General features: G+C 50.0%; 1 protein-coding gene across 1 annotated transcript in view; it reads left to right on the top strand.

The window, feature by feature from the left end:
• Nucleotides 1-14,073, top strand: part of ABCC3 (ATP binding cassette subfamily C member 3) — a 43,445-nt gene that overhangs the window by 17,852 nt on the left and 11,520 nt on the right. Inside the window, exons 10-26 of the mRNA XM_023533505.1 lie at nt 855-1,032; nt 1,130-1,291; nt 1,835-1,927; nt 3,111-3,314; nt 3,430-3,576; nt 3,939-4,026; nt 4,408-4,474; nt 4,725-4,851; nt 4,932-5,108; nt 9,291-9,458; nt 9,780-9,972; nt 10,951-11,062; nt 11,262-11,409; nt 11,510-11,717; nt 11,986-12,296; nt 13,361-13,560; nt 13,721-14,035. Coding sequence (XP_023389273.1) covers nt 855-1,032; nt 1,130-1,291; nt 1,835-1,927; nt 3,111-3,314; nt 3,430-3,576; nt 3,939-4,026; nt 4,408-4,474; nt 4,725-4,851; nt 4,932-5,108; nt 9,291-9,458; nt 9,780-9,972; nt 10,951-11,062; nt 11,262-11,409; nt 11,510-11,717; nt 11,986-12,296; nt 13,361-13,560; nt 13,721-14,035 — 2,898 coding nt within the window. The remainder of the gene's footprint in view (nt 1-854; nt 1,033-1,129; nt 1,292-1,834; nt 1,928-3,110; nt 3,315-3,429; nt 3,577-3,938; nt 4,027-4,407; nt 4,475-4,724; nt 4,852-4,931; nt 5,109-9,290; nt 9,459-9,779; nt 9,973-10,950; nt 11,063-11,261; nt 11,410-11,509; nt 11,718-11,985; nt 12,297-13,360; nt 13,561-13,720; nt 14,036-14,073) is intronic.

Raw genomic sequence — 14,073 nt, 5'->3', positions numbered from 1 at the left:
GGCCTGATGATGAGTATGGAGGTTGAGGGGAGCTTCGTCCCAGTATGGAAGAGACTTGGTTATGTCAATAGAAGGTACAGAGCTGCCAGCAGAGATGAAGCTATTGCAGATCAGGAGAAAGGGATGCGATGATAGAGCGTGTACCTGAGGAGGTGGGTGGGAGGCAGGGCTCAGGGGCAGGATCAGGCTCAGAAAGCTGGAGAGACACCTCTTCTGAGGCAGGAGGAAGGGAAGAGGCCAAGAGTTGGGAGGGAAGCTTGTGGTTGGTGGAAGTTCTCAACAGACGGTTAAGTGAGAAGACTTAAGTGGGTAGCTGCGGAGAGGGCCAGGGAGTGGGGACTGGTCCGAAGGTAAACAGGGCTATGGAAGGGGAGCTGAGTTAGGGCCCTGGAGAAGGTCACTGGGCAGCACTGGGGCCCGCTGATGTTGGAGAGGATGGATTGAGGAGCGAGAGTCTGTGTGGTCCTATGGTGGGCTCTGAGCCCTTAGCAGTTCTGGAGAAAGCATAGGAAAATCGAATCAAAGAAGACATGGTGTTAGTTCCTGCCGCGTGGCCCAAGGAGACGAAAGACAGGCCGGTGGTGAGAGCGTTGGAAGGAATGGGTGGCGGGGGCCACGGCAGATAGAAGAGGAGGTGAAGGCGGAAGGGAGCAAGGATGGAGGTAACACTGGCTGAGTCCCCTGGTCCGGGTGGAGGCGTGGAGGGCCAGCAGCGCTCACCTGAGAGGCGTCAGACCGGGGCGGAGTGGAGGCGGAGAGTGAAAGGGGAGGGCAGCGTGAAAGGGGAGGGCAGCGAAAGAGGGAGCAGCCTGGAAAGCCCTCCCCACCTTCCCGCATCTCTCCTGCCCTTGCAGCATGCTGATCAGATTTATTTCAAACCCCGCGGCCCCTGCCTGGTGGGGCTTCCTGTTAGCCGGGATGATGTTCATGTGCTCCACGATGCAGACTCTGATCTTACACCAGTACTACCACCGCATCTTTGTGACGGGGTTGAGGCTTCGTACGGGTGTCATAGGTGTCATCTATAGGAAGGTCAGCTGGAACAGGGCATGGAAGGCTGGGGAGGCTGGCCTTGGGGAGCTTTGGAGAGGCTTGCGGGCTCGGTCCATTACTTGCTGTCCACCTGCAGGCTCTGGTTATCACCAATTCAGTCAAACGCAAGTTCACCGTGGGAGAAATGGTCAACCTCATGTCAGTGGATGCCCAGCGCTTCATGGACCTTGCCCCCTTTCTCAACATGCTGTGGTCAGCACCTCTGCAGATCATCCTGGCAGTCTACTTCCTCTGGCAGGTGACTCTCAAACTTTGATCTCTGCCACCTTCCTCTGACCTTGACTTTGCTGAGAAAGGACAAGATGGGGTTATTCTGGGTCAGCAGAGGGGATGCATAATGGACACGAGAACTTTTCTAGATATTTGGGTTTGGGGACAGGACTGTGAGGATGCTGGTGTCTGCAGCGGAGTCTCTCCAGCCGATTATCCTTCTTGAAGATCTCAGGGGAGGAAAGAGAGACTAGGAAGCAGGATGGGTGTGACTGTCCATCATTGTCTGTCCGTATTTGTCTTCCTGTGGGTCTGGACACCCTTCCATATCTGCTGTTTGTCCCCATCTGTTGTCACTGTCTGATGGCTGGCTGATCTAGCAAATGTTTTCATTTCAAATGTTTCGGCTTTCTCAATGTGTCTGCTTTTTGCTTTCTATCTGGCTGACCACCATCTATTGCTTCCTGCCCATCTCTAGATTTCAGATTAATAAGCCTCTGTCTGTTGGATTCTGTCTGTGTATACACTTTGGTTATCTGTCTGTCTTATCCATCCACCTGTACCTCCTCAGAACCTGGGTCCCTCTATTCTGGCTGGAGTTACTCTCATGGTCTTGCTGATCCCATTCAATGGAGCTCTGGCCATGAAGATGCGAGCTTTCCAGGTGGGTGCTATCATAAGTGTACCGCTCCTGCCTGGAGCGCCGGGCTAGGTGCCTGGGGAGAGGCATATACTAACCTGAGGCTCCTCGATGACGTTGTTTACTGAGTACTGATGGCTGCAAGCCTTTTTCACAAACTTTAGCTTACTCTATCCTCACAACAACCCTGAGAGGGTTTTAGAAACATTCTTATCTTGCAGCTGAGGAACCAAGGCCCAGAGAGATATGGCAGTTCAGAACCTGGCAGAGCTGAGACTCGAACCTGTATCCTCTGGTCTAATGAGAGTTTCTCCTACCACACTGTGCTGAGTGTAAATATTCAGTCATCCAGTCCTTTATTTGCAAACATTCATTGAAGTTTTTAGTAGTTTCTCACTGCACGTAGTCTAAATGACAAAGTCCCTAGGACCACCTACCAGGCCCTTGCTTACCTTGCAAGCCCTCACCCCCTGAGGTATGGCCAAATTTTAGCCAATCTGGCCTTCTTACTTTTCTGCAAAACACCAAGCTCTGTGTACCTCCGGGCTACCAAACCCACTATTCCCTGGGATGCTCTTCCTCCCTTCCTCCCCTTCCGTGCCCCTACCTCCCAGCATAAACCCTGATTTCCCAGACTATCACAAAATCCTGTTGTTTCCCTCCGTAGTACAAATACCAGCTTATTAAGCATTTATTCAGGTAATTGTTCGCCTCCTATCTGCCTCCTCCATCAGACAGTCAGCTTCATGATGGCCAGGGCCTAGTTTGAGTTGTTCATCATTATCTGCCCTACATCTAGCACATGGCCTGGCACATAGTAAGCCCTCAATAAATGGGAGTCGAATGAATAATTTAGCGTGCTGCACCCTGGGTCAGTCTAACTGGGGAAGCGTCCATGCACAGAGATCTCTTGGGGGATAAAAGGAAAGTGCAGTGTGCCTTAGAAACCCAGGGAAAGGGGTGGAGGATACTGCCTAGGAGGGACCGAGACACTGGCACAGAGGTTGGAGCTGGATTTTGTTGGGCAGGAGGAGAGGGGAGGCTGGGTGGGGCATTCCAGGCCGAGGCGTGGCACAGACCCAGCAGGGAGGAGGGTGGGGGAGTGGTGAGCAGCCTGAATGGCTGTGGTATGTGCGCCAGCGCACGGAAGGCACAAGCCCCCGTGGGTAGAGCTCTGGGGAGAAGAGTAGAGCCACTCTCTTCACAGGTAGAACAAATGAAGTTCAAAGACTCGCGCATCAAGCTAATGAGTGAGATCCTGGGCGGCATCAAGGTGCTGAAGCTTTATGCCTGGGAGCCCAGCTTCTTGCAGCAGGTGGAAGGCATCCGGCAAAGCGAGCTCCAGCTGCTGCGCAAGGGTGCCTACCTCCAGGCTGTGTCCACCTTCATCTGGATGTGCACCCCCTTCCTGGTGAGGCTCTCCTGCCAGAGCTGGCCTCCTGCCGGAGCTGGCCTCCCACCTCCCACCTGGCCAGCCTGGAGGCCCAGTAGACTCCACCCTGACACCCACCTCTACCGCTACCCAGGTAACCCTCATCACCCTCGCAGTATACATGTCTGTGGACCCAAACAATGTGCTGGACGCCGAGAAGGCCTTTGTGTCTGTGTCCCTGTTCAATATCTTAAAGAACCCCCTCGGCATGCTGCCTATTTTAATCAGCAACCTGACCCAGGTAACCCCGGGCGGGGCTGGGGGCGGGCATGTCCTGCTGGAGTGAGTGCAGGTTGTTGGGGTCACTTAGGGTCAGGGGATGATCAAAGAGTTACTGAAATCAGGAGAGGGCCATCGGGCACTATGGAGAATTGTTCAAAGTTGAATGAGGTTATTAGAGTCAGTGGTCATTTGGAGTCAGAGGAAGTCAGGTGGGGTCCCTGGAAACCTGTGATCTGGAGACAGCCTCCATTTACCAACCTGGACCCTATCTGAGCCTTCAGGGGGCCCGGCCTCACCCGGGAAGTTGGGGGCCAGGCAAGTGTAGGAGGGAGTGGGATAGAAAAAGCACAGCTTCCAGGGTTGACTCACACCCTCCTGCAGACCAGTGTGTCTCTGAAACGGATCCAGCACTTCCTGAACCAAGATGAATTTGACCCCCAGTGTGTGGAAAGAAAGACCATCACCCCAGGTCTAGACGCCCTTACCTGGGCTGCCCTTGCCACAGCCCCGCTCCAGTAAATCTTCATTCCAAGCTTTTAACGTTTCTCTTGCGACCCCTTTTCTTCTTTCTCTTTTCACATCTTTAACTCTATGCCCATCTTCTCCCTTTTCTGGCTCTCTGCTCTCTTCTTCTGCATCCTTCCCCAGCCCTCTCCCACTCTAGTTCCTTCCCTGGGGCTCCCCCTGCCCTAAGACTTCCTGTCCCTTCTCCCTGCCCCGCAAACTTCCCTGCCTTCTCCTCTTAGCCCCTTCCCCCAAGGCTGCCCACACCTCTCCCTCCCTCCTCCCCCAGGGATCCTATCCCTCTGGCCCTGGGCCCTCCTAAACCTGTATACGTTGACCCTCCCAGGCTATGCTGTCATCATAGACAATGGCACCTTCACCTGGGCCCAGGATCTGCCCCCCACCCTCCACAGGTACCAGTTTCTCTCATCCCTTTTCTGCTGCCAAAAGGGGGCCAAACATCAGACCGGTAGCAGAACCTGCCCTCCAGCCACCACCCCCCGCACCTCCCCAACTCCCCATCTTTGGCTTGGAAAGTAGGAAGAGCCTCACTTGCCAGGGTGGTTCTCTGAAGGGAGCAGGGCTTGGGTCTCCCGGTGGAAGGTTGGGAACCGAAAACCTAATCCTTGTCTTTGACTTGGCTCCTGGCTTCCTTGCCCCCAGCTTAGACATCCAGGTGCCAAAAGGGACCCTCGTGGCCGTGGTGGGGCCCGTGGGCTGTGGAAAGTCCTCCCTGTTGTCTGCCCTGCTGGGAGAGATGGAGAAGCTGGAAGGCAAGGTGTATGTGAAGGTGAGAGGTGTATGTGAAGGTAAGATGTATGTGAAGAGAAGCTTGGCAAACAGGTAACTGTGGAGTTCTCTTATGGCCAGGGCTCTGTGGCCTACGTACCCCAGCACGCATGGATCCAGAACTGTACTCTTCAGGAAAATGTGCTATTTGGCCAAGCACTGGACCCCAAGCGCTACCGCCAGACTCTGGAGGCTTGTGCCCTGCTAGCCGACCTGGAGATGCTGCCTGATGGGGACCAGACAGAGATTGGAGAGAAGGTACATGATCCCTTTCCATCCTCTGGGGAGTCAGCATATACGGCTGCCCACCTCAACCCAGCCCAGGTCTATATATGCACTCATTCATTCATTCATTCATTCATTCACACATTCACGTAATATGCCCAGCTCTGTGCTAGCCACTGGGGAGCAGCTCTATTACTGGGGGAGACTAACTTGTGAACAGGTAGGGGCTGAAAACCTATGTAGGGTATAGGTATAGAGAGAGCAGTGAGTGGGGAGTCTGTATAAGGAAAAGTATCACTTTTGAGTTGAATCTTAACAGCTGAGGAAGAAGAACACATTGTTCATCTATTCATTCATTCATTCATTCATTCATTCATCAGATTCTATTACACACTTACTGTATGCCGGGCACTATTATACAGTAGTGAATATACCAGACTAAAATCTCTGCCTTTCTATAGCTTACATTCTAGCAGGGGAAGTTTTATAAGCAAGATAAATAAGTAAAATATGTAATATATTAGATATATTCTAAGGGAGAAAGAATGAAACAGGGAAGGGGTATAGGAATATGTGTGTGGCTCTGTTGTTAGGGTGTCTTGGGAAAGCCTCACTGGGAATTGGAAACCTGAACAAAGGGAAGGAGTGGGCTGTGTCCGGGGACATGGAGCCCTGTCTCAGGGAAAGGCCTTAGAGGCAGAGAGCAGCAAGTGCAAAGTCCCCGAGGTAGGAGTGATCGGAGCATTCAAGGACCGGCAAGGAGGCCAGAGTGGAGTGGAGTGAGAAGGGCTGAGGAGGAGGAGATGAGGCCAGTGAGGTGTCCAGGCAACCAGGTCATGTAGGGTCTTGCAGGCCACTGTTAGACCATGGCTTTTACCAAGAGTGATGGAAAGCCTTTGAAGATGTGAGCCAAGGAATGGTGAGTGGACTGGTTAGGAAGTGGTGGTGAGGGTATAAGGCAAGGCAGAGTTTTGAAGACCTTGGATAAGGTTTTGGCCGTTACCTTAAAAACTATGGGATATCAGTAAAAGTGTTTGTTTAGTTCATTCATTTTTAATTGTTGCGATATATATATAACGTAAAATTTGCCATCTTCACCATTTTTAAGTGTAAAGTTCAGTAGTGTTAAGTACATTCACGCTATTATGCAACCATCCTCCAAAGCTCTTTTCATCCTGCAAAACTAAAATTCTGTGCCCATTAAACAACAACTCCCCATCTTCCTCTTCCCTCAGTTCTTGGCAGTCACCATTCCACTTCCTGTCTCGATGAATTTGACTACTCCGGGCACTTCATATAATTGGAATCATACAGTATCTAGTTTGTTTTCTTGACATTAGCTTATTTCACTTAGCATAATATCTCCAAGGTTTATCCACGTTATATCATGTATCAAAATTCCTTTCCTTTTTAAGGCTGAATAATATTCCGTTGTATGTGTCTACCATGCTTTGGTTATCCATTCACCTGTTAATGGGCTCTTGGGTTGCTTCCCCCTTTTAACTATCATGAATAATGCTGCTGTGAACATGGATGTACAAATATCTCTTCGAGACCCTACCTTCGATTCTCTTGAGTGTATATCCAGAAGTGGAAATGCTAGATAATATGGTAGTTCTATTTTTTATTTTTTAAGGAACTACCATATCATTTTCCGTAATGGCTGCACCATTTTCCATTTCCATAAACAATGCACAAGAGTTCAGACTTCTACACATCCTGGCCAATGCCTGTGGCTTTTGGTGGGGTGGTGGGGGGGGGTGTTTTGTTTTCGTTTTTTAATACAAGCCATTCTAATGGGTATGAGGTGGTATCTCATTGAGGTTCAGATGAGCATTTCCCTTATGACTAATGATGTTGAGTGTCTTTTCATGTGTTTGTTGGTTGTTTGTGTATTTCCTTTAGAGAAAAGTTTGAGTTGTCTGCCCATTTTTTGGTCAAGTTGTTCGTCTTTTTGTTGTTGTTGAGTTGTAGGAGTTCTTCATATCTGCCTCAGGTCCTCGAATAACATCATTTCATTCAATGTCATTTTGTTCTAACATTGATTACATGTCGTAGGAACTTAACTCTTGTTTATATCAATTAGCATATGGTAAAATTGGATTCATTATATGTCATTTAGCTTAAAGTCACAGAACCCAGTAATGACTTACAGTAAGTAAGGACTTATTGTGCTGGATACTTACCCCTTATTAGATGAGTTGCAAATATTTTCTCCTATTCTGAAGGTTGCCTTTTCATTCTGTTCACTGTGTCCTTTGATGCACAGAAGTTTTTAATTTTGATGTGATCCAATTTATCTATTTTTGCTTTTGTTGCCTGTGCTCTTGGTATCATATCCAAAAATTATTGCCAAATCCAGTGTCATGAAACTTCTCCCCATGCTTTCTTCTAAGAGTTTTATACTTTTAGCTCTTTTGTTTTTTTAATACTAGATACTTCAGTGTATATTCTCCCCAAACAATGACATTCTCTTACATAACTATAGTTGAATTATCCAAATCAAGAACTTTAACATTGATGCAATATTATTATCTAATTTACAGTCTATATTCAAATGTCATCATTTGTCCTAGTAATGTCTTTTTTTAGCTATTTTCTTTCCTGGTCTAGGATCCAGTCCAGGATCATGAGTTGCATTTACTTGTCATATCTCTTTATTCTCTATCAATCTGGATAATTCCTCAGTCTTAGTCTTTTAGGACCTTGTCACCTTTGAAGATACAGGCCATTTGTTTTGTAGAATGTCTCTCAATTTGACTGCAATTAGATTTGGATTATATTTTTGGGGGAAATACCAAAGAAGTAATGTTGTGTTCTTCTTAGTGCATCCCATCAGGAGGCACATGATGTCAATTCGTGCCTTATTGACAATGTCAACTTTGAGATTGTGTCTTCATTGATGATTCTATTTCCTAACTGACGATTCTTGCCTGAGTCAGTGTTTACTATGACATTTGCCAAATGGTAATTTTCTAACTCTATTCCTGCTGTAGTTATTAGTTGGCATTTTACTCTAAGAAAGAGCTTTCTCCTCCTTCCTCTTTTTTACTTATTCATTAATTTCTTTATATCCATATGGGCTCATGGATCCTTATTTGATTCAATGGGTTCTAATCCATTACCTTCATTATTTGTCTTGATGTTCAATTTGTCAGTGAAGGTTTTTGAAGCAGGGATTGCTGAAAAGCTACAGTGTGGAGGATCCTGAAGGCACAGGACCCAATGAGGAGCTTCTTATGGTGGCCTGGGGAAATGAGGACCTGAGCCTGAGCAGTGGGAATGGGAAATGTTTAGGTAGGAGTCTGAGATCACAGAACCCAGAGAACTCCTCGTCTATGACACTTCTTCCCATCTCTCTTGGACCTACTCTGACTTCACACACACACACAAACCTAATTTAATGTTCAGCACATGGTATGCACTCAAGAAAGACTGGTCGGTTGAATGCAGGCATGCTCATATGCTTTAGTCACTATGCTGGCTTCTCCCTAGCAGCTCCAGCTCTCACCTTGCATTTGCTCTCCCCAGGGGTCAGTTTCTCAGGGTACCCGAAGGAGTTGGGCCCTATTGTAGAGGGAGTAAGGGAAGTTGGTGGTAGCAAAGCAGGCTATACCTCTGGGGTCTGCCTTCTGGGCCCAGCTCTGCAGCTATGTGCCTCAGTTTCCTCATCATGAGCTTAAGGAAAGATCTTACCTCCCCTCTGGCACATAATCTCAGGATTGATGAATTCTGGGGTAAGGCTGGTTTCCCATCCTTGCTTCTGCCCTTAATAGTTCAGGACCTTGGACAAAGTCATTAAGAGCTGGGCTTTCTTATTCTAGAAAGTTGACACCTCCCTGGAAGGACTGATGTGAGGACCAAATGAGATTATTATTATGAAAGTCACCTGCAAACTGTATGGGCGATGGAATATTAAAAGGTCTATTAAGGGCCTCCTGGGAATTTCCAGCCTCCTAGAGTAAAGAGGCAGCAGGCAGGGAAACCAGCTGGGCAGGGTGATGGAACAAAGGGAGCAGGATGTCTTCACCTGCCCTGAGGGGACACTGAAAGCCACCACCTTCCTTCTGTGGCCTTACTGCTTCACAGGGACAGGACCAAGCATATGAAATGTGAATGCAGAGGTCTGCCCTGCTGATTGACAGTAGACAGGGCCCTTACCCACCTCCTGCCTGTCTACCCTGTACTTACTTCCTCCCTTCCTCCTCCATCCAGGGCATTAACCTGTCTGGGGGCCAGCAGCAGCGGGTCAGTCTGGCCCGAGCTGTATACAGCAATGCCGACATTTTTTTGCTGGATGACCCACTATCAGCTGTGGACTCCCACGTGGCCAAGCATATCTTTGACCACGTCATTGGGCCAGAAGGTGTGCTGGCAGGCAAGGTGAGGCTTCTAGGCAGCTGAGGGGGCTAAGGTGAAATCTAGAGCCCTAGGAGAGAACTAGTAGCCAAGGGGTGCGGATGAAACCTGGACATGTGGGAGTCTGAGAAGCAGGAGTGTGGGATGGGCAGCAGGGGAAACCCGTGTGGTGGGGCACAGCCCAGAGGCCCTGAGCTGGCTGCGGTAAGCATGGGGTGAGTCCCTTATGTGCCTGTCTATGCTCCCTGGCACACGAGTGCCTCACACTCACTCTGTGGCCCTGTGCCTGTGTGTGCTGGAGGTGTGTGCTGAGGGCGGCGGGAGTGATGGCTGCTTTCTCTCCAGACACGGGTGCTGGTGACGCATGGCATCAGCTTCCTGCCCCAGACAGACTTCGTCATAGTGCTAGATGATGGACAGGTGTCTGAGGTGGGCACCTACTCAGCTCTCCTCCAGCGCGACGGCTCCTTTGCCGACTTCCTCCGCAACTATGCACCTGATGAGGACGAGGAACACCAGGAAGAGGATGGCAGGACCGGTATCCTGGGCCCTCTGTATTTCTGTGCCCTCTCAGTGCTTCCTCTGTCTTGGGGGTCTCTGAGTATCTCTAGACAGGCCCAGTGTTATATAGGGGAGGTTCTGGGGAACTTGGACCTCTGTGTCATGGTCAGATATCACCAAGTAGGAAAGGGAACTTGATGTAGTCCAATCCTTCTCCTCCTCTTCCCTAACTGTGTGACCTTAGACCAGCCGCTCCGCTCTCAGAGCTTCAGTTTTCTCATGTGCCAAAAGTGCATTAGGGCCCAGGCCCAGCCTGTATGGCAAGGCTGTTTCATAGATAAATAGTCACATATGCAAGCGCTTGGAAATGTCATTTACTTAGCAATAAATATTTATTGAGCAATTACTATGACTAAACACTATTCTAGGCACCGAGAGATAACAGTGAACAAACAAAAGTCCTGTCCTCATGGAGCATATTGAAGTCCCCGGGCTCATGTGTCCCAGCTCCACAACCTCAGACTCTGGCCTGGCTCACAGACCTCTTCCTGGCTTTTCTTACTGCTGTATATATGGCTAAGATGTCTTGAGCATTTACTAAGTGCTCTGCCCCTTGACACAGATTTGTTTCTTTAATTCTCACAACGATGTGATGAAGTGGGTACTATTATTATCCCCATTTTACATGCCTGTCTAAAGTCATGCAGTGAAGAAGTGGGAATCGAAGCTCATCCAGTCTGGCTCAGAGCTTGAGCTCCTAACCTTTATATTTGAACCCACTTCTCCTGATGCGAAGTTTTTCTTCGTCTAACCGAAGTCTTTCTTGCCGCCCTTTTTTTTTCAACACAAAATTGGTCATTTCTTTTTGTCGTTATTGTTCTTGCTGCCTTTTCAACCCCTCTCATCTTATTTCATGCTTGTCCATTCCGGCTCCTTCATTAGAGTAGGGGTGGGGGATACTGGGACTTATAGGGAGCTACCTGACCTCTGTCTCCTCCCTCCCACCTTGTGACAGCCTTTGAGGATCCAGAGGATGAGCAGGTGCTGCTGATTGAAGACACACTCAGCAGCCACGCAGACCTGATGGATGAGCCAGTCATGTATGAGGTCCGGAAGCAGTTTATGAGGTGAGCTCCTGAGAGCGTTCAGGCCCCTGGGATGCTGCAGCAGGGCCCCCACAACCTGCCAAGTAGGGTGCAGTGGGCATTCTCCCTGATACTGACACCCTGGGTGTCTGCCTGCGGCCTCAACCCTCCTTCTGGGCTCTGTTCTGTGGGTGTGCCAGAGGCCTCCTCTCTGGGCCTGACCAGAGAGCTGCCTCCACAGAGAGCTGAGTACCATGTCCTCGGAAGGAGAGGGCCAGGGTCGGCCTGTGCACCGGAGACGCCTGAGTATAGCAGAAAAGGTAGTGCAGGCAGCAGAGGCGAAGGCAAATGGGGTGCTGATCAAGGAGGAGAAGGTGGAGATGGGCAGGGTGAGTAGGGTGAACAAGGAGGGCTGGAGAGGGTGGGCGGGCCCCCAGAAGTCTTGAGGCTCACAGGAGTTTTCTGTCTCTGACCACCATGGCCATACAGGTGAAGCTGAACATGTTCTGGGATTATGCCAAGGCTATGGGGCTCTGTACCACACTAGTCATTTGTCTGCTGTATGCGGGTCAAAGCGCAGCTGCCCTTGGGGCCAACATATGGCTCAGTGCCTGGACCAATGAGGCTGTGGTGGGTGGACAACAGAACAACACCTCCATGAGGCTGGGCGTCTATGCTGCCTTTGGAATTCTGCAAGGTGAGCCCGCAGAGATACCTGGAAGGGGCTTCAGTGGCCCCTTCCTCACCTCTGGGCTGCTGGGTCCCCTAAGCCACGCCTTTGCCTCTGAGTCTCCCTTCACCATCATAGCCATTGCCCTGCCCCAACACCTCTCTAACCCACCCTCGCAGTCCACCTGCCTTTGAGCCCGCCTAGCCCACCGTGGCTATCCTTTATTTGGGAACCTGCCCCTGCGTGCTTGCCACCTGGCCTAGGTGAACGAGTGCCCCTCTGCCTCTTCCAACAGGGCTTCTGGTGGTGCTGTCGGCCTTTGCAATGGCAGCGGGCAGTGTCCAGGCTGCACGCTCGCTCCACCAGGCGCTGCTGTACAACATGATGCGCTCGCCACAGTCCTTCTTCGACACTACACCCTCGGGCCGTATCCTCAACCGCTTCTCCAAGGATATCTACGTCATCGATGAGGTTCTGGCCCCTTCCATCCTCATGCTGCTGGGTTGTTTTTACAACTCCATCGCCACCCTTATGGTCATTGTGGCCAACACGCCACTCTTCATGGTGGTCATCCTGCCTCTAGCTGTCTTCTACCTCTTTGTGCAGGTGCATAGCCAGTGGGCGGGCATGGCCATGGGAGGGAGGCTGAGGTGCTCATGTGGGCAGGGCTTTTGTGTGCACAGGGGAGGGGGGAGGAGGGAGGAAGAGGAGGATGTAGGCAGTCAGTCACTTTCCCGTTCTGAAACTCATTTTCCTCACCTATAAAATAGAGACTCATAGGACCTGCCTCATAGGATAAAATGAAATTCTTGTAAATTATAACCAGCCCTGGAACTTCTTCCTATTGGCTTTTTTAGAATAAAATATTGTTAACAGTTTGAGACACATTATTCTTCCTTCATTTTTATACATTTCTAAACAAATCTGCGTATGTATGTTTTTAAGATGAGTTGATAACTTTCAGATACAGCTAACTGTAAAAGTCATTTGTGTCACTGAGCCCCTGTTCTGCTGTGAATTAATCAGCTGCTGAAGATGAGCCACAGGGTGGTTAGCGGATCCTGTGTATGGAGACTGTGATCTGGGCTGCACTCTGTGCCGGGGCAGGACACTCTAAGACACATGTCGCATGTGGCTCTGGCTATCTTAGGGTCCACAGGGTAGAAGATGGAAGCTGGAGGCAGAACCATGTTTTTGTGGGGCTGAAGCTTAACCAACTGTATGAGGGCACAGGAGGGAGAGGCTCTTTAAGAAAAAGAATACAAAGTTTATCTTATTTTTGCAAATATTGCAAAAACATTTGACTGTGTAAGCACATTGCTAGAGCCCCTAAGTAGAGACAGACATATGTATTGATTTAGGAGGACAAGCAAAGTCAGTGCTGTAATGCAGGTCTCCACAGAGGGTGAGAGGGTCAAGAGCTGAAAGAGAATCAGGAAAGGCTTCGTGGAGGAAGTAGCCTGGAAGACTGAGCAGAGCTGAGCAGACAGAAAGGTTGGCATGAGTTCATGGAGCCACATCAGGACCCTAAGTCTTAGGTTCTTTTGAGTAGAGGAAGGGAGCAAGGTCTTATGGGGGAGTGGGGCTGGCTGAGAAGAGCCCAGATGGGTTCCGAGGGTATGCAGGACTGAATTGGTGGTTTCACGATCTTTTTTTCTACTCCCTGTCAGCGCTTCTATGTGGCCACATCACGGCAACTGAAGCGGCTGGAATCTGTCAGCCGCTCGCCCATATTCTCTCACTTTTCGGAGACGGTGACGGGCTCCAGTGTCATCCGGGCTTCTGGGCGCAGCCAAGACTTTGAGGCCATTAGCAATGCTAAGGTGGACACCAACCAGAGGAGCTGCTACCCCAACATTGCCTCCAACAGGTCAGCTACCCCTTGCTCCTCCAGGAGCTCCCATCAGGGGCTCTGCAGGAGAGATCCTGGTGTTCTGCAACTTAGCTCTTCCTTCTTCTTTTCTGTTTTGTAAACAGAAAACTGCCCCCATCCTTCACTTGCCTCAGTTCCTCCTTGTCTGTCCCCACAGGTGGCTGGGGGTCCGAGTGGAGACCATGGGGAACTGTGTTGTGCTCTTTGCTGCGCTCTTCACTGTGATTGGGAGAAACAGCCTGAGTCCAGGGATGGTGGGCCTCTCCGTGTCCTATGCCCTACAGGTACACAGGGGTCCGGGCCCCAGGGCAGGGCCACCACTGGGGCAGAGGCCACACAGGTGTTACACGCATCTCCTGAGCATCTCGCTCTGCCCAGGGTGGGGACCAGCCACAAGTTCTGCTTGCCAGGACTATGAGCTCACAGTCAAGCATGGAGAGAGACTCCCACCAGTAGGGAATTGTGATGCTGGGTGAGCATTACAATGGTAAAGGGTCTTGGTGGAGGGAG

Source organism: Pteropus vampyrus, unplaced genomic scaffold (genome assembly GCF_000151845.1).
Source record: "Pteropus vampyrus isolate Shadow unplaced genomic scaffold, Pvam_2.0 Scaffold104, whole genome shotgun sequence".
Lineage (NCBI taxonomy): Eukaryota > Metazoa > Chordata > Mammalia > Chiroptera > Pteropodidae > Pteropus > Pteropus vampyrus.
Note: the sequence above shows the minus strand (reverse complement) of the source record. Positions and strands in the feature narration are given on the sequence as shown.